General features: G+C 38.3%; 1 protein-coding gene across 1 annotated transcript in view; it reads left to right on the forward strand.

Annotated features, from left to right (window-relative positions):
- Positions 1–17,629, forward strand: part of COL4A3 (collagen type IV alpha 3 chain) — a 56,066-nt gene extending 38,437 nt beyond the window's left edge. The window contains exons 35-52 of the mRNA XM_030280415.4: positions 624–722; positions 1,775–1,864; positions 2,237–2,376; positions 3,398–3,524; positions 3,790–3,870; positions 4,480–4,578; positions 5,549–5,599; positions 6,541–6,726; positions 7,383–7,513; positions 7,954–8,026; positions 9,309–9,380; positions 9,499–9,618; positions 10,399–10,497; positions 11,082–11,294; positions 11,954–12,131; positions 13,164–13,278; positions 14,569–14,741; positions 14,993–17,629. Of these exons, the coding sequence (XP_030136275.4) occupies positions 624–722; positions 1,775–1,864; positions 2,237–2,376; positions 3,398–3,524; positions 3,790–3,870; positions 4,480–4,578; positions 5,549–5,599; positions 6,541–6,726; positions 7,383–7,513; positions 7,954–8,026; positions 9,309–9,380; positions 9,499–9,618; positions 10,399–10,497; positions 11,082–11,294; positions 11,954–12,131; positions 13,164–13,278; positions 14,569–14,741; positions 14,993–15,077 (2,132 nt within the window). The 3' untranslated portion in view covers positions 15,078–17,629. The remainder of the gene's footprint in view (positions 1–623; positions 723–1,774; positions 1,865–2,236; positions 2,377–3,397; positions 3,525–3,789; positions 3,871–4,479; positions 4,579–5,548; positions 5,600–6,540; positions 6,727–7,382; positions 7,514–7,953; positions 8,027–9,308; positions 9,381–9,498; positions 9,619–10,398; positions 10,498–11,081; positions 11,295–11,953; positions 12,132–13,163; positions 13,279–14,568; positions 14,742–14,992) is intronic.
- Positions 17,630–19,766: the final 2,137 nt, after the last annotated feature.

The following is a 19,766-nucleotide window of genomic DNA, read 5'->3' on the forward strand; positions in this document are numbered from 1 at the left end:
ACATAGAATAAACTGACTCTACTGCTGAAAGTACTCACATTGTTTTGAAATAATTTTTTCTAAATACTAGAACTGTCTTCTTATTTATGAGCTAGCTGGATTTAAATTGAATATTCAGTTCAATTTCAAGAAATCCTAATTGCTTTAAAAAGCTCTTATTTTAATCCTAAACCAGTAGTACCAGGAGGCTTCTGTGCATATGTGCTATACACTCATGTTTTTACACATTTAGTGTCCTGTGAGCACAGAAATGGCTACACTTACCAACCAGATGTTGGATTGCAAAGACCTTAAATCTGCTCAGAAATACTTGACTGCCAGAAGAACTCCTTTGTTTGCAATATTAACATAGACTCTCTAGATGAGCTGTAGATGCTTAACTAATGCTATCTGGCTGTTTCTATTGGTATTTTCTTACGGAGGCTTTCAGGAACTTTGTATTGCCTCCACATGAAAAATACAGAAGGTGTTGGATTTGAGCTTGTGTTTTGCTTATGTGAGTTCAGAGGGAAAATGCTCTATTTTTGCTCCATTAGCTTAAAGAGTTATAGAATTTTAAACTTTGTACAAAAGTTATACTGTACGATGTTTTGTAATACTTTTTAAATGAAACTTCATTTTAGGAGTTCAAGGCCAAATGGGTGTAAGGGGAGAAAAAGGAGATGTTGGTGTGCGAGGTCCACCAGGTGTTGACGGGTCTGAAGGAATGCCTGGTCTACCAGGTATAGAATATGTATATGGAAAATCACGTGCCATGTGGGCAGGGAGGTACTGCTGCTCCAAGGCACACCAACTTGGCTCCAGAAGCAGCACTACATTCTCTCTGTTAATTCTCAAGCTTTCCTGAAAGTTCTGAAACTGAGCAATTTCAAAAACTGCATTTTAAAAGTCATAGCAGATATCACCAAATGATTCTTTGTTTTCTTTCAAATATAAACCATTTTTGGTGATGACAAATAGAAAATAGTATTAAATCCTGAGTAACAATAAATTCTAAAAGCTGATGAAACCAATGAATAAAAATGAATATTTCTAAAAAGCAAAAAATTTTGAATTTGCAATATTATTTAAAAATTAATTCTAAAATATTAGAATTGGCATAAAAATATTTTAGGATTTTTTAAAATTCAGATGAATTGTATTTCCCCTTTCAAAACTTATGTATTTGACTTGTATTTCGAAAGTTAGCAGATTTCCAGTGAAAAGCAAGTGTAAAAATGTCAGGCATTGGCACACTGGAATTTAGAATGTTCAGAAAACATGCTAGATGCATTTGGATCATTTAGTCATTAAATTGAGTGCTAATTTAGCTAAATTAATTTCAAGATAAGTGAGTGGGGGGGGGCAAAATTGTTTAGGTCACACTCAGGAGCTTTTTACTATATCCTAGTAATGAGAAATCTGTAATGAGTAATAATAATGTGATTGTTTCATGCACAAAACTAAACTGAACTGGAGTTCAAGCAATGAAAGGAGAGCCCAGACAAATTCATATGTATACGATTGAAATGTGTAAATACAAATTCAGGATCTTGATCAAATTCAGCTAAAATATATTGCAGTGGCTGCCCCTAAGTGCTGTGGTCACAAACCTTAATTTTAATGTTGACATATGAGGTATTTGTTATTTCCTTGGCCTTCTGAAAACGATAATTTATGTCTGGGGCTCCATGTTGCCTATGTATAAAATAGTAATACACCAAGAGAAGGTATGTGGTAAAGGATTTTTTATCCATGGCAGTTCTAACATGACATTTATGTCTTCATCTTGCAGGAGACAAAGGATTTATGGGTCTTCCAGGGATTCCTGGAAGACAAGGATTCCCAGGTGCACTCGGAGATAAAGGGGACATGGGAATTCCAGGTCATTTTCTTTCAAGACATTATTATAAATTCATAGAGCTCTGTCAAAGCATTTGCACAGGTCTGAGCTCTTAGACCATTCTAACAGCTGTTACACAATTCTTAGACTGGGATTTATTCTTTAGTATTCATAGACTTACCTTCACCCCAGCATTTGCTTGACTTGCAGAATACAATTCTCCCTCTCTATCTGAATTCTTTAATTTACATATTGTTACATGTAAGAACCTCCTTTTTAGAAATAAAATCAGAGTTTAAATTACTTTAATGAAGAATTAATATCTGTATATATAAGCAATAGCTCACAAAACATGGAGTGTGAAATGCAATTATGATCCTTTTAAGAATGGTATCAGTGTTGGTATTTTTCCAGGTCCAAAAGGCCAGAAAGGCTCTCCAGGCTTTCCAGGACCATCAGGTGACCCTGGTCCACCAGGCTATGGTGGCTTTCCAGGTGACAAAGGAGATCCTGGGTACCCATCTGCTGGGCCTCCAGGAGAACCTGGTCCAAAGGTATAAAGACAGTGGAAAAACTTTCCTGTTAGGCAGAGCCTTTGACTATAGAAACAGAACAACATGTAACCAAGAGCTGCAAAGTTTTCAGAAATAGTTGATTTATTAGTGGTAAGAAATACAAAAATTCTATTGTGTCATTACTCAGAGAAGTTTTTTATTTCATTTTATTTCGCTTAATTTGTGCAAGAATTTTTTATTTATAAAGATGAAATATCTTGAAGGAACTTATTTTCTGTAAAAGTTCCTAATTCGTTAAGAACAAGGATGTTAAAAAGTACATCAAAACCTCATCTTACCAAATGCAAAAGTCTTGTAATCTAAACTTGTACTGTTTGGTTTTGATAGTCTGGTAATATCCTTGCACAATTTTGGCTTTTTTTGTTTTTGTTTGTTTTTCTTTTCTTAGTAATGTGTATAACATCCAATATATGTTCTGTTTGGTCATATATACATTGCTAAGTACAAAAGAGTATTTTTAAGTTAGATGAACTGGATATCTTAACTCCACTTGTTCTGGTTGTCAAATAACTGGAAGTCTTTTTACCTGTGAGATTATCTGAAGTATGTGGCTGAGGCTGTAAATTCTTCTATAAATCATGTCATCTGTCTAAATGATTTGATTATTTTCAATATCAGCTGGGTAGCCCCAATGAGATTACTGTGAAAAAAGTCAGTAGGAATTCAAGCAAAAAAATATGCATTTCACTATTTTGTGTAGCCACATATTACCTAAGGAATGAAAGTTTGGATCAAAAGAAGAGATGGTAGAATAAAATTAAAGGGAAATCTGTGCCAGGGTAAATATCTAAAACCAATTTGGCTTGTAAATGTTAAAAATAGATTTTAGCTATATCTAAAAGATCAGTGGTATTATAAGAAGACCTCATATTTAGTCTGCTTTGGTTTTTGCCTGAAAATCCTAATGAAACATGATTACATGTACTTAACCCTTAAAATTGCATGTGATTTTTCTATTTTTCACTGTGATTCTTTACCTGTGTGTGCAACTGTTTCTCAGGGAGATCCAGGTCCCCCAGGAGTTTTTGGCAGCAAAGGAGAAAAGGGCTCCGAGGGCCATCCAGGACTTACAGGAGTACCAGGACCACGTGGGATCAGAGGGGAAACTGGAGCTGCAGGAATCCCAGGTATGGGGTACTTTTGGAGGGCTGGTGACATGCTTGTAGAAGATGATGATTCCTCCAACGGCACAGGGTGCCTGGGGCTGGCACACGGACTGATACTGCCTGCTGCAAACCTCAACAGCTTTTGTGGTCAGGGCAGCCGGGCCAGCTTGTGTCACCTGGAGAATTTTGCAGCTGGCCAAAGCAGAAACAACAGCAAAGCTCTTAAACTGAGTCTGGATCTAGGGGTGATGCCACTTCCCCTCTGCCACACTCTTTCTTCTTGCAGGGAAGTATGGACCCCCTGGAGATGCTGGTGTGAAAGGATGCCAGGGCCGCCCAGGACAGCAGGGAGTCCCAGGCCCTCCTGGTATGGTATACAGCTTCTCTCCTAAATCACTGCCCTGGATTTGGGATTTTATTTCAGTTTGAGGCTTTGTTTGCCTCCTTTTAACAGTCCCTTTCCAATGTTATCAGTTCAGCTGAGGCAAAAAGTTTTAATTTTGTTTCACTACTGGAACACCTTTTGCCCTTTTTATTTATAAATACATATCCAAGGGTCTCAAGATGTGATATCCACACAATTATAAGAAAGGCTTCATTTCTTTAGGTTCTACCTCCTAAAAGAAAATAATAAATTAAGATACAGGTAGATGAAGAGAAGAAAACTAACTGGAGTAGAAAAAGACAGAGTTGTAGTTGTCTGGTAAAGCAACAGAACTAAAACAGAATTAAAAATATACCTCAGGGGCAGTGTGTATATGTAGAAACAGAGAGGCATGTATTGAAGGCTTTATTATGTCTATGAAAATAGTAGGGGTGTTAAATCCACTGAAGCCCAGCGAGCTCAATATGCTGCTCTGTACCAACACAGCTACCCCTATCTTTGAAGTAGCTAAGTTTTAATAAAGGGAGTCAAATCTTCTCACTGCAAAATTACAGAAATAAAAATTATATTGTAGTCCATTGTAATTCACAGGTGCTGTTGGAGTCCCTGGAAAACCTGGACTTGTTGGTGAAAGGGGTACTCAAGGTCAGGATGGCATGCCTGGTCCCCCGGGAGTAAAGGGAGAACCAGGTAACAGCAGTGAAACATTTTCATTCCACTTTACAGCTGGGTTTTTTCTGTAATTATAGAGACAAGGATGATTAGGGGAGGATTACTAGGGAGCTTCTGTGGAGCAAAGCTAAGTTTATAAGTAGAAGGTTATACATGGTTTTCTATGTAATTTTTGTACATGCTGTCAACAACCCAAGTGCATTACTAATGCTCCATTCTACATGTGTTGTAAGGTCACCTAATAATGTTCATGTCTGCAAGAGTCAAAGTACTGCTGTTAACAGTTCTTATGGGTTTAATCTCAAAGAGTTTAAAAGAACCAATATCCTTTCAAAGGAGTCTTCTGTCTTACATGAATATAAAATAAAAGGAATCAGTGTTTTCCTGCATGAATAGTGAAATCTTCTGTGACCTAAACCTTGGGTTGTGGAACCTTTCATTTAAAAGTCACTCCTGATGTTATTAATGGTCAGATAGATTTAGTCCTACACTGAATTCTGACAGAATTTTACATTGAAAAATGTTTCTTTGCATATTACTATCAAGAAGATACTGAGAAGCCATCCATAGTATTTACAAAGTATTGTCATGTTGAAATAATCACTGTTTGAAGTCATCACCATTAACATATTTTCTTTTATAGGTGTTTACATTTGTTTTTCTATTTTTCTTAATAACTAAATTAAGTGCAGGTATTTTTCTGGCTTTTTTTTTTTTTTTTTTTCTGAAAAGAAAGAAATAGCTTCTTCTTGTAGAATGTACCTCAAATAAGATTGACCAATAAGAGATCCTCCTATAAATAGAAACTTAACAATTTAATTTGTGTTTCTGTATAGAAGAAATGACAATAATACATTTTACTTCACATACAACTAAACTCCACCTTTTGATTCCATGATTTCTGAAAAATGTATGAAATATTAGAAAATTAATGTTTTCTAAAAATTATTTTGGACTTTGAAGTGTAATGTGCCCTAATATTTTACAGGCCCACCAGGGAGAGGGATCCCTGGTTTTCCAGGTATTCCTGGACGAAGAGGTGAGTTGTCTTTTTGAAAAGCAGCAGCTTAATTTTTAGATCCCAGAACCATCAAGTCCCCTCCTGCTTTCAGGTGCTTGAATTGGCACTAAGAGTGTCAGAGGAAATCAAGAGGGATTCTGTGCCTTTGATCAATGGTTTGGTGCTATATATTAAATGTCAAGAGTTGTTGCTTGTAAAGTTTAGATTGTTGTAAAAGGCAAAGAAGCTGACTTCTGTGGTCTTGTGAAGGTGACATACACATTATAGAACTTTTGTAATGTTATTGTGATATATAATTTGATTAACGGAGTATGCTCTTATCAGAACAAGATCTTTCTGAATAACAAGCACACTTTGAGAAAGCTGCAGTGATTGCATTTTAATTTTGCTCATCTTCTCTTTGATAAACAGAATGGACTCTTCCCATTTTTTAAATTTTACGTTGTATTTCTAGTGCAGGTAGAAATCCATTGATTTGCTTTACTTTAAAAAAGTAAAGCACTCTAAGATCAACTTCAGAACAATATCCTTTTGGAATAGACTCTTATTTTGTTGCATTCATATTGATGCTTCCAGCTGGGATTTAGTTTAAAAGGATTTGTTACTTCTGATGAACAAAGAAGTATTTCTTCGACTTATTAATCAATAAATGTTCCGTTCTTTAGTCTGTTTATCCTCCTCTCAATTTTATGCCTTGGGATGAGCAATCTCTGAAGTGGAGTGGGTTTTTTTTATTTGTGAGGGTTTTTTAATTTGAAAAAATGGTGTGTACCTTTCTGTGAGTCCTGCCTTCTCACAACTCTTTTGCTTTAGGGTAGCAAGGTGGCTTTGGGGACCTCTCTGTACTAAAAACAAGGGCTAAATTCCACCTTTGCTGTATAGGAAATGCATTTTTGGAGTTGTCACATCACCTCACTGTCTTGACAGCCTTCCCCACATGTAATATTCACACTTTGCAGGAATCAAAGGGGACATGGGACTGCCTGGTTTTCCTGGGCCTCCAGGTGTGAAAGGTCATCAGGGCGATCAAGGACCCATTGGACCCCCAGGCTTAGTGGGGTTACCTGGATTTCAAGGCACCACAGGCATGGCAATCACTGGCCAGAAAGGGAACAGAGGTGCACCTGGTGCACATGGAAGACCAGGTGTGTTGTTGGAACTCCTTATTTGTCTGAAAGGATATACTGATAATTGGAAGTAGAAGTCAGCCTATCCAGAATTCAAGATTGAAAAGGGCATTCCCTCAAGAGAGTACCATAATTAAACAGGTCTCTTTAGCAGTTAATGCAATATTACCGTTGCAAAGAACAGGATCTATGCAGTGGCATTTAAATTAAAATAACTCTTTCAAGTCCACCTTATTGCATTATCTTGCTTTCCTCTCTTGTGGTCCGTGGGGCAGCTGAGATCCAACTTTAACAAAGTGAGATAGCATGAGTGGCACTTAGGGATATGGTTTAGTGAGGATAGTGTTAGGCAGGGTTAGGTTTTCAGTTGGACTTGATGATGTAAAAGCTCTTTTCCAATGTAAATTACTCTGTGATTCCAGACTTAACTACAGCTGGAGGATATTCAAAAGCCTGTAATGTTAAAGAGTACTGTATGTTCTGATCTTAGATTCAATTAGCAGGCTAGGAAAAATCAGATTTTTTTTTTTAGCAAAGTGTGTATATTTCCTTGGAAACCACTGATGTGATAAACATGAGTATTGTTATGGAACCATTGAATGTTGCACTGTGTTGTGTGTAATCTAGGTGAAAAGATGTTGGCAGTAGTCTTCACTTACTCTGTTTCTGTATAGGTGCTCCTGGTTTTCCAGGCCTTCCTGGTCTTTCCACTCTCAGCGTGAAAGGAAGCAAAGGTGTCCAAGGGGCAGATGGAATTCCAGGGCCAAGGGGCCCAGCTGGTGACATTGGCCCTCCTGGTCCCAAAGTCAGTGAAAGGAATAGTGCTTCTTTCTTACTGCATTGATAGTCTGCTCTTACCATGAAAAGAGAATACCCATTAAAAAACCCTCCAAAATCTCAAAACTAACAGCAAACCCAAACAAGCATTCCCTCCCATCCATTTTCACAAAAATACCTTGTAATAGAGGAAATAACAAAATGGGCATGAGAAGCAATATTTATGGACTTAAGTGGATCAATGAGAATTGTTTTTTTTTAATTCCTGGTATGTAATTTCCTTGGCTGGTCTGTATTACAGGATAATCTGAACAATAATATGACTATTTCATGCTTAAAAGTGGAGCAGATAGCTCTAGTTATGGCATATGCTGTGAACATAATGCTTTGAATATTCTGAAAAAAAAAATGTATTTCATTGTGTGAAGATGCTGCTCGTGTTTATTACTGATGTTCTCTGTTTTGCAGGGAATAGAAGGTCGATCAGGCTATCCTGGTGCTAGAGGGTACCCTGGATTTCTTGGATTCCCAGGTGTAAAAGGTATTAACACATTAATATTATGTACATTCCTGTGTGCCAAATACAATAATTTCCATGTTGAGTTATAATAGTATTTGTGTATGAGAGCTTCTAGAGACACAAGGTTTTGCCACGAAAATGAGGGTGTAAGTCAGGTCTAAATGAAAGCATTCACTAAGAGTTTTCACTGAGGTTCTGGGTGGTCCTAGCTTAGGTTCAGGTGAGGAAGGGCTGACACATCAACAACCTCAATTTCAGGAAAATTCAAAACAAGTTTATCCTTAGTGAGTGATGAGCTGTAAGGACTTTGGCACTGAGTCTGCCAATTGGAAATATCCCACCACTGCTAGAAAATGTGACTTTGATAACCTCTTAGCTACAGAACTTGGGAGCATTTAATCATAATTACAGCACTGGGTCCTTTGTTTGCTGTAAGAATAGTTCCAATTATAATCTCATTTACATTTTATCAGCAGATGAACTGTTAAATGTATTGACTTCATTAATTTTATATTCCTGAGGGTAAGTTGAAGCAGTAGCTAGCTAAAAATCCTTTTAATTTAGACAATTTTCTAGTGATTTAAATATGATGTAGGCCTGCATTACTCCAGTATTCTCATTTTCAATAGCATGATTTACAGTCCCAGAGAATTATCATTACCGGTTTAACCTACCTGTTAGTGATCCATGCTAACTATTGTGCATTTAAAAATTGTTCTAATTGGCAGTCACCACACAAACAATAATCTTACTTTCTTTAACCAAAAACTCTCATTTCACGTATGTCAAATCTCCTTATGTGGTATAAAAAAGCTTTTGATTAATTCTTTTGTTTCAAGCAGAACTATGGAGCACGTAATCTCATATTGTGCTCAGCAAAAAGAATCACTTATCAAATTTCCCAACAAAAATTCTACAACTATCTTAAAGCCTTCTGTATAACTGACAGTAGGGTTAAAGGGAGCTGAACTCCATTTGAGGACTGCAAATCCAGTGACAAAAACATGTAAGATAGAAAGGATATAGTCTAAAGTTGTGAATTTAAACTAGGTTTATGGACCAACCCCCATATAGACAGGCATGACAGTATCATGTTATAAATGAAATGCACTTGATCTATAAATTTCTTCACCTCAGCAGAGGTGAAGAAACCCACTTTCACATTTCAAATGAGTCTATAGGCTGTGTTACCCTTTGGGAACTTTGCATAGATTATGCAGGACTCTTCAACAAGCCTCTGAAACTTTGACAGTTGTTTTGATATTTAAAACCAGACAGATATATTGTTAATCTTCTCTTTTAGGAGAAAAGGGTAATCGAGGACCCCCAGGACCACAAGGTGCAGAAGGGCCAAGGGGACCAAAGGGCCAGCAAGGTAATTAACCCTTCTTCCAATACCAGCTGACTTAAGCTGATTTATTTGGTTTATTTTGTAGCTTGTTTGCTTTCCCTTAATGTAAAGCAATAGATCTTCACTAAATTTTTGCTGCCAGGCCCACCTGGATTCTCTGGAAAAATATTCTCCATCCCAGGAAGCAAGGGTCCTGCAGGACTGCCAGGAATCCCAGGAACACCAGGTGATCAAGGAATTCAAGGGATTCCTGGACTACAAGGTGATTCATACTTTTACCTCTATGCATGTCTGTGCTGCTTAGAAGAACATTTTGGTTTGGTGGAAAAACTTCTGCACAGAAATTTGACATGTCTTCATATTTAAAAATAGCTTTTTGTACCTTGTTAACACTCTAATATTTATAACCTGTCCCATGCCATCTGCCTTCCACCCTTGCAGTGAGTCAGTGAGTACATCCCCCAATGTAAGCCTAAGGAATACAGTGGATGAAAACCTTCCCTATTTGCATACAACCAGAACCATGCTCAAGATGTTTGTCATTTGTGGGGAGGAGGGAATTACCACCTGTACTAGAAGCACTCTAGATGTGCTCCAGTGTGATTGTCTGTCCTAGTTTGGGGGTGGGAAGGACAGGACAGGCTGGCTTCTTCTCATTGGCACCAGGAGTGGAGCCTGCCACAGCTGTGAGGAAAGGGGAAGGAAGGAGAAGGTAGGGTGATGTGGATATGCAGTGGGTGCCTGGCCACCCTTCCCAATACCACAGCTTTGCACTGCAGGCAGGGAGCTCCCCAAGGGGGCAGGCCTCTGCTGAAGTACGTTCATTTTCTGCAGCACATTCAATATTTCCTTGTAATCTTCCTGATAGGAAAGATGATGACACTTGCACTGTAGATAGTGTGAAAACTTAGTAAGTTCATGTTTTATTCTAACACAGCTAGATTTATGTGGGGATTTTAACTTTATTCTTTATCAGTTATTAAAATCTAGAATAAATACTGCCATATGCCTCTAGAGTTTTTTTTTCTTGATTGCAATTTAGGACCCAAAGGAGTAAAAGGTCTACCAGGGCGTTTTGGTCATCCAGGCCATCCAGGATTGCCTGGTCCAAAAGGAGACAGGGGATTTCCAGGACAAAGAGGTAAAGGAAAGCAGAATCTTTGTTTGACTAGTATTAACTGAATTTCAGATCAATTATACTGCTGATTTCTCTAAATCTTTCCTCTTACATGTATTGAGAGTCTGTAATTTACAGAACATTTACAGTAACTTTAGGGACATGTGAAGCACATTCTTAGCTTTTAACAGATGCATGTTCACAACTAAAATAATTCACAGAAATATGCCTTGACTGTGCTCTTCTGTTATTAATCACTTCTATTTAGTCACCCTGGTAGGTACCAGGGTACCTTTTATTACATCAAAATAGGACAAAATATTTTTATTTAGGCATCATGAAATGGTTTTACTTTAAGTGCTTTTTCCTAAAAATGGCCATGGTTCTTTGAAATACCTCACTATGCCATGAAGCTATGCAGTGTAAAGCTGTCTAAGCTAAGTCTGAAGGAATGTGGAACAAATACTACCAGTTTTTAATTTTTATCTTAATTTGTATCTTGTTATTGGCATTTTTTAATAGTTTTCAAACAGTTTCACTAATTTAAAAGCAATGAAAATTCAAACATAATTATAATACTTTCATACATATTTATTTCTCATCCACAGGACAACCTGGATTGATTGGCTTTCCAGGTCTGCAGGGGTTACCTGGACCACCAGGTACTACCATTGCTGGTCCAACAAGAAAAGGATTTATCTTTACCCGGCACAGTCAGACAACAAAGATTCCTTCGTGCCCACATGGGACATCCCAGATCTATGTTGGCTATTCACTGCTTTTTGTACAAGGAAATGAACGAGCACATGGACAAGATCTTGGTACTGTATTGGTAAAAAAATTCGGATTGTTTTCTTAGAGTGCACTAATGTTAAGTTGTCCTTAAACCAAATTTACAGTAGGTGTCTGAGATAAACATTGGTTTCAACCATCTGTCTCCAGAGTGGCCTGGAGTAAATTCAGGAATCATGGTTCAAAAGACACATTTCCTTCCTGCGCTCCTATATTCCCTTCTTGATATCCCTAGAGTTTTTTGAGGAGGAATTCAGTTACTTATGGGTAGGTGCCTAGTGTAAACTTTCACAACATTTACACAGGGCTGACAGTAACACCACAGGATGTGAAGGAGAATCCTGTGGGTTTTGGAGCCTAAGTGGGATACTTTAGGGTGTGACTAATGTCACCAGAAAATTTTGTTCAAGCAGCTGAATCCCTGCTAGTGTGTCAAGGGCTGATGCCATTCAAGAAAATTGTATAATTTTAACAGATTTTGGGTTTAGCCCTTGTTTATTATATAGATATTTTTGTATAAGCCAGAAGCATTTTGCTTTCAGATAATTTTACTGAACAGACTCTTCTTATAGTTAACAACTGTTTTAATTCTCCCTATAGAAGATTGGGTGCCATCGTGTGTCTCTTCTGGTCACTGCACTAAATTTAATCTCCTACTGCCACAAACCTCTCCTCTTTTGTCTCCCAGGAACAGCTGGTAGCTGCTTGCAGAGGTTCAGCACCATGCCATTCTTGTTCTGTAGCATCAATGACGTTTGTAGCTTTGCTTCTCGCAATGACTACTCCTACTGGCTGTCCACTGCAGTGGTGATGCCACCAGACATGGCACCCATTTCTGGCAGGGCACTAGAGCCCCAGATAAGCAGGTAAGAGAATAAGAATTCCTGGAACCACAGAGGAATCATAAATTAAGTGGCAAATCTTAGGCAAGACCTGCCTGTCTCAGCCAGTACAAGCACTGACTTCATCAGCCTGGTCTTCAATTACTCACCTAAGTATGTCAAATATTCAGTAATACTCTCAAGAAAAGCTGGAATAAAGCTAGAGTCCCACCACAGGGCCTATTGCTGCAGAGCCAGCATAAGAAAATGGCACACTGTGTCCTACTGATTGCAAGGATTGTTTTCTTAAGACCCTATCATTATGGGTATTAGAGACTGACTAACATTAAATAAAGACAGCTTTGTTATTTAGAATTATAGCACAAATCAAGTTCTGCTTTCAATTCTGGATGATGTATTTACTGTAGCTGGTGAAGAACATTGTAAACTGAGCTGAAGGTTCTCAGCTATAAAACACTGTTCTGCAAGTGTGACCCTTCCTAGTTACTTGGAATAGCTGAGAAGGATGGAGAACAATGTAAGAGAAAAGTTCTAAAAGTATGAAAGACCTAGAGCAGCAAATCCAAGGTGGGAAGGCACTCTTATCTTCTGTCCTGCCTTACCCTGTTGTTGCAATCCAGTACCTCAGCGTCAGTTTCCTCATTTAGGAAATAAAGATTACTTTTTCAAATCTTAGCAAATAAAGGTACAGAAGTACAGAACTTTGAACTAAACCAGAACAACATAAAGTAGTGAGCATGTGAAAAAGGTAATATTTTGCTCATTACATCATTAAAGGCAAAATTAAGAAGCTCAAATGTTCTGGAATTACTTCCCATTTTAGTTTTAGTCTTGTGTCACTAGTAGAGATTGCAAAGCAATTGCAAGGTAAGGGATATGGGTTTCCTTCAATTACTTACTCCTCATTAAACACACTAACCTGTGTGACTTGTAGCATTTATAGCAAAGTATGCTATGCCATGAGGCAGCTACCATCCTAGAAGGCACAAGTTTGTTCTGCATCCATGTTTTCCCTCATGGAAATCTGATTCTGAATCTATTTGCTTTCCTTCACAGGTGTGTTGTCTGTGAAGGAGCAGCAATGGTAATAGCAGTTCACAGCCAAACAACTGTAGTTCCTGCATGTCCAGATGGCTGGATGTCTCTCTGGAAGGGTTTTTCTTTTGTTATGGTAAGGATATAACAACTTGAATTATTCATTTTATGTTCTCTCATTTTCATTGGTGCTTTCAGCTGTTCATAGCTCATTTGTTTCTTAATAACTGGTTTTTTTTTTTTTTTGCCTCTTCCAAGAGGAGAAAATAATTGTATTAATTTTTATTTAATTCCAAAAGTATAGAAACTGCTATTCTGACCAGTTCACAAAAATAGGTGGCAGGAGGAAAAGCAGAAAAGATGAGAGAAGTACTAAAGAACTTTAGTCTGTCAAAAATAACTGCATGCATTCACTTTCACATTTTATGCTAAGATCTAGGAAACAGGTTTGGGGAGTGGAGTGGTTAAACCGGTCCTGAACACAGAAACATAGAAATAAGTGACCAGCTTCCATGCCAGGAAGTTCTTTTAAAAATCAGATTTGGGGTTGAAGTGCACAGAAAGCTAAAATCAAAATAAATGCAGTGCACTGTCTACAGAATATTGCCTCAGCAATTTTGATGCCATAATTAGATATGAGTGAATAAAGTTCGTAATGGAAGTGCAAATTGAGAACTGCTTATGGGACTAACAGTGTATTTATAATAGGGGATGTAGCATTTCATCTTTGTTACTCATGTTTGTGGGATGTCATAGAGATTGAAAAATTAAAGTAGAAGAACTCTAAACCCCTCTTTTTTGCCTAATGTAAAGTCCTTTTAGGTCTACTGCGAAGCTTTTGTTTCTCCTGCCATTTGGCCCCAAGTAGTAATAATAATAAACTTGGAAAAGATTTAGAGAATTTTTTTAGCATTTTATTGAAACAATTTACTTGTTTCCAACATCAGCAAAGTTAGATGGTATTTTCTAGCCAATTTTAAACTATTGTAAGTTATTATAGAGCTACTCCTACAAGCATTTACCAACATCAGAGAAGGAAAATGTCTTTTCTGCTTTTTGTGTTTGGAGAAGTGATCAGTGCAACAAAAAATATGAAAACACACCCCCACCAATTTGATTATTTGTAATGTAGTTATTGTTGTACTCAACTGGACAGAAGCCAGCTTTCTAGGCTTTGTACTGGTTAGTTTTATGCATTTTATCAATCCAAAAAAGGCCTTTGCAGGGACTTCTGAAATGGCATAACTGCTTGAAGTTTCAGAAGGCTTCTGTGCTTCATTCGAAGTTTTATCAAATGAATCTGTGTTCATTTTATTTTGTCCAGTGGTACATATGGTACCTTTTAGAAAGAGGGTTTTTTTTTTTTGCTTGCAGTTTACTAAAATCTGATGGACAAGTTCTCATCAAAATGTTTTGGTGGTTACAGTACACAAGTGCTGGCTCAGAGGCTTCTGGCCAAGCATTGGCATCTCCTGGATCTTGTCTGGAAGAATTTCGGGCCGTCCCATTCATAGAGTGCCATGGCAGGGGGACATGCAACTACTACACTAATTCCTACAGTTTCTGGTTGGCATCATTAAATCCAAGAAGAATGTTCAGGTAAACTGTACTTCCCTGCATCCCAGTGCCTGAGGAGACAATAAATGCCTGCAAAACCTGTGGGGGCTTCCTTTCCTTTTAATTCCCTTCAGGTTAGGCACCCCTATTTGTTAGGTGCAGTCATTTTGTAGCACACAGATGTTTGAGCCAAGAATTTCAAGGTTGTTGTCAGTAATTCCATATCCAAAGTCTCATTGTCTCTCCCTGTTTTTTAAAGAAAGAAAATGAATCTTTGGGTTTTTTTCTTCTAGGAGACCTGTGCCACAGACTTTGAAAGCAGGACAACTAGAAAATATCATCAGTCGTTGTCAGGTCTGCATGAAGAGACCAATCTAAATGGTGGCCACTCTTCACAGAACATGAAACTGATTTATTTTAAAGAATTGCCTATGCCTAACTCTGAAGAGCTATAATTTATTGAAGTCCTGCTGCATCTGGAAAGAAAATTATAAATTGCCAGTGCAGCACTGTGGTGAGGTAGGGCAACAGTTTGTCTTTGGAAAATGACAAAGCACTTTGTTGGAGGAAGCTTATAATGGCATCTGCAGGGGCATCTGCTGAACCTTGTCATTTCTGAGCTGCATCTTTACCATAAAACTACAGCATCACCAGATCTTTAATGAAAGATGTCAGTGCTGCCTTGTGTCATGTGCTTTTCAAAGAGCAAGACAAACGAAACACTCCTGTATCAGCTTACATATGTTCAGTGTTCCAAGTGGATATCATTTAAGATGACAGTCTGGCACTTATGAGAGATAGGGTTCAATAGGAAATATTTTCAGTGCACTTTTAACTATAAATGATTCATTAAGAGTTGTTTTGGTTTGGTTTTCTTGTCTAATAAACAAGTATCTCCCCATATACCTCACCCTTCCTCTGGCTGGCAAACAGGAATACAAAGGTTTTTGTATCACTGTGATGATAATGGTGCTTGACTGGCCAGAGAGGGAGCGACAGCAGGCACTGGGCAGGCAGCACAGTGGTGACAGAGTGACTGTGGCTAAGGGCTGACTGAAGAAAGTGTTAGAAAGTTTTCTTTAGATTCCATGGCTTTTGACATTGATCATGCAATCTTTGAGTTCTTCAGTTTGGCAGTATTGGGCCTCTATTATGATCACATGCTTTTGTCTTTCCTGGAGAAAAAAATATTTACCATGTAATTTGGGATTTGGTTAGAATTAACAATTACTGTATGGCTCAAGGGCTCCCATGGCATTATCAGGTAATCACACACCCATCAGGATGTGATTCCTAACAAAATCTATAATACTTCAATTTTCCAGTATTTCATATTTAAATATTTATCACAAATTGTATTCTATATTTAAATATTTAGCACACATCTGCATATGAAACCATTTATTTCATCCAGATAAATGTATGCATCCAGAATTTTTTAAACGACTGATATTTAAATTGTACCATCTAAGCACTGACTTATATACAAGAGAATCCAACTGTAAATGAACAAAAATACTTGAAAAGCACTTTCATTTGCTCATATAAATTATATAAAATTGTAGCTCGGAGGGTTTTTTAAATATTTATAACATTGCACTTGCAAGGCTATTTAAAATTGTAATGTTGACATTTAAAATGTTAATATTTTTTAATACTTGCACAATTTATCAGAATTTCAGTATTTAGTGAAGAAGCCTAATTCATCTGAATAGTTCTGTAAATGCACCATTTTAAATGTAGGGTCTAGCAATTCAGTGAAATAACCAAGATTTCTCATTTAGATTTTTTTTTTTTAAGCCAGTGAAATTTTATATTGTTTCTGTTAAAATACTTCCATTATGTTTGTCAGACTGTTTGAATTTTCAGTGTTAACCTAACTAAGAAAAGGTTTTGTCTGTGTTCCGTGCCAGTTTCTTACTGGCATGATGGAGCTAACATCAAGAAACCATTTATATGAACTGAATGGATATTTTAAAATTGTTTGCTTGAACAGTCATAGCAATTCTGTTTGCAAGGCATAATTGTGAATTTACAGGGTTTAATGAAGAATCTCTTTGCAGATGCACTACTGATAAGAAGGTATTAATGTCAAGTTAATATTTTGTCTTCCATTGAATCAAGCCTGAGGTTATCTTCCTAAAAACAATCACATACGGGACTTTTCCATAAACTCTGAAGTTTGCTTTAAATACTCAAAGACCACACCTGTTGCTTGGTAGGTAGTTGGGTGCTAGTGGTTTCTTTTTTTTCATTAATGCAGTCATCCAAACATAGAATTGATGACTGTGGAGACTTCCACATAAAACTAGCCAATAAAATGCAAATGTGAGTACCTGAGGCTGAAGTCTGCTGGAAATGTGTTCAGCAGAGAATAATGTGCAGAAGAAGTGAATGGATTGTGGCTTTGAAGTCCAAAGGTAAGTTACAGAGAATTATGTCTCATAGTATAGCATATAACTGGAAGTTATGCCTTGTTCCCAGTTTTGGATTCTGCTGCTCACTTTTTTGCAGCCTTCAACAAGTTACTAAAGAAAGATGTTGATAAATAGATCTAGATTTTGAGTGGTCAAAATGAGTCTTTCTTTCAAAAGCATGAAATACAACTGCAGGGACACATGTTCGTCAAGCCTGGCATAATACAAGCTAGACCCTGGAAATCAAAGAAAAACTTGGAAAAAGTTGATGTTAACTTCTCACTGCAGCTGCAGAAAATTTTACTTCCATACTGCTAATGGTTGTTGTGAGGATTAGTTAACTGATGTCTGTAAATGCTTTGGGAGCCTTAACTGGAAAGTGCTGATGAAGTGCAAGCAGTTAATATATTGTACTGAAAGAATAGACACGTGAGAAATTGGGAATAATTAGCAAACAATGGGGGCTGTATTTTGCTAAATACAGCCAAATAAAGATATTTTGACTAAATAAAAGACCCATTTCCATGTTGACTTTTTTTTTTCCTTTCCATTACTATTGCTCTTGTCCACTACCAGTGCATACCAAAAAAAGTGTTATCTGATTAAAACACAGGGGGTAGATTTTGGCCTCAGAAAGACACTCACTCCCCAGACCACACAGTCTGGACCACACTCCAAGTGTAGCACTTCAGTGTAAATAGCCAAGCTGGTCTCTGCACACCAGCTTTCTTCCTACAGAGGATGCTGTGATAAGCTGGGGTTTTTCTTGTCAGCTGGTTCAGGGCTGTTCTGGATTCAGTATGAGAATTTACATTGCTAACTGCTGATTTTATTGCTAACATGCTGATGGTTAGGTTGTTGGTCAGTAGTGTTTACTCTAAGTCAAGGACTTTCCAGTGTCCCATGGCCTGCCAGGGAGGAGAGGCACAGAAATGTGGGAGGATGCAGGGCTGGGCCAGGTGCCCTGAATTGGCCAAAGGACAATTCCACACCATAGAATGCCATGCCAGTGGATGGGCTGGGGAAATTACCCAGAAACAGGAGGCTGATGGTGGATCAGAGACCAGCTTGGCACTGGGCAGCAGGGGGTGGGCAATTGTATTATCACTTGTCTTACTTGGGGTTTAGCTCTTTCCCTCCTTCTCCTTTTTATTACATTTAGTAGTAGTATCATTATTATTACTTTGTTTCAATTATAAAACCATTTTTACCTCAAAATGAGTTCTATTTTTTTTCTTGATTCTCTCCTCCCATCCCATTTTGAGGTGGGGATGTGGGGAGTGATTGCAATCAGAAAGAAAAAGGCAAACCTTAAATTATTATCAAGGGTTCAGTATGAAAATAAGGAAGGCAAACCAGCAGAACTGTGTTGTATGCAACATGCTTAAGGATGGCCTTTTAAATCACTGATCTCAAAATCAAGGATATCTGCAGTGAAATCTGAAAAGTTCCAGAGCTGCTTGTGCCAGGACGTGTACACAATGCAAAAATGGAAAGAACATCCCGAGAGGGGAGGGGATACAGCCTGATACAATTATTTTTGAGTTGGAACAGAAGACAGGGGGCAGGGGCAGTCGTGACCCTTTAATGGTAATTCATAATGTGATACTACACTGGAAAGCCCCACCAGAGCTTTTCTGGAGGATTTTCTGTGACTCAGAAGGACTCAAATGACTTGTCTGTGACCACTGAATTTATTAACAACAGTCCTATATTCAATGGAACAAAAACAGTTGCAAAACTGATCTCTACATAAAATGATATATGGGGAATCACAGGAGAAGAGCTGTAATTCTAGTGTGCTTGAAGAACAAGTTTTTAGACAATAATTCTTTTGGGATTTTCTTGTTTGTTTGTAATCTAAATACTAAATCCTTTTTATTGTTTATAAAATATTAAAGAGGTAGAACTGAGGACTCCACATAAGATTCATGAGGATTGCCTGGGTAAGATGTTCTTGGGGCACAGCTCATGTTTCAAGGTGGCCAGAGATTAAATGTAAGATCTTAAGGAAACTACTGTATCATCCTCAGTATTGGACAACTTCGGTTTAGTAGGAGATCATATTTCTGACCACTTCCCTTTGTAAAACACTGCTGTTGATATCTGTGAAGAGCTGAATTAGCAAGTTGCAAGCCCTCGATCAATGTACGCTTCTGTGGTGGAACTGCTACACCTTCTGACCTCCAGAGCATCGTAATCATAGATCCAAAGATAGTGAAAGCTCTGAGCCTGCTTTCTTCTTTTAAAAAAATACCTCATGGGTATAACAGCATCTTTCATTGTACTTTCCTGTGTGGAGCTGGAAAATTGAAGCAGCAGCTGCTCCTGGGTTCTCTGAGAATCAGTGTGGGGAAGGATCAGCTAATGGGGCTCCTGGAAGGTCTCAGCTCCGCTGGGAGTGCGCGGGTGTGAGCCGCGTTCGGTGCCAAATGCCCAGTGCCGGTAGCGATGGCTGCGGCCGGGCAGGGCGCCGGGAGCTCCGAGCTCACACACCGGGCCCGCGGGGCACCGCTCCGTGTGCGGGACAGAGCGCGGCTGTCCCGGGCAGTGCAGGGCACAGGGCAGGGCACAGGGCAGAGCTGGACAGGGCACAGGGCAGAGCAGGACAGGACTCACAGCACTCCCGCTCCGCAGCGCCCGCGGGTCA

Source organism: Taeniopygia guttata, chromosome 9 (assembly GCF_048771995.1).
Source record: "Taeniopygia guttata chromosome 9, bTaeGut7.mat, whole genome shotgun sequence".
Lineage (NCBI taxonomy): Eukaryota > Metazoa > Chordata > Aves > Passeriformes > Estrildidae > Taeniopygia > Taeniopygia guttata.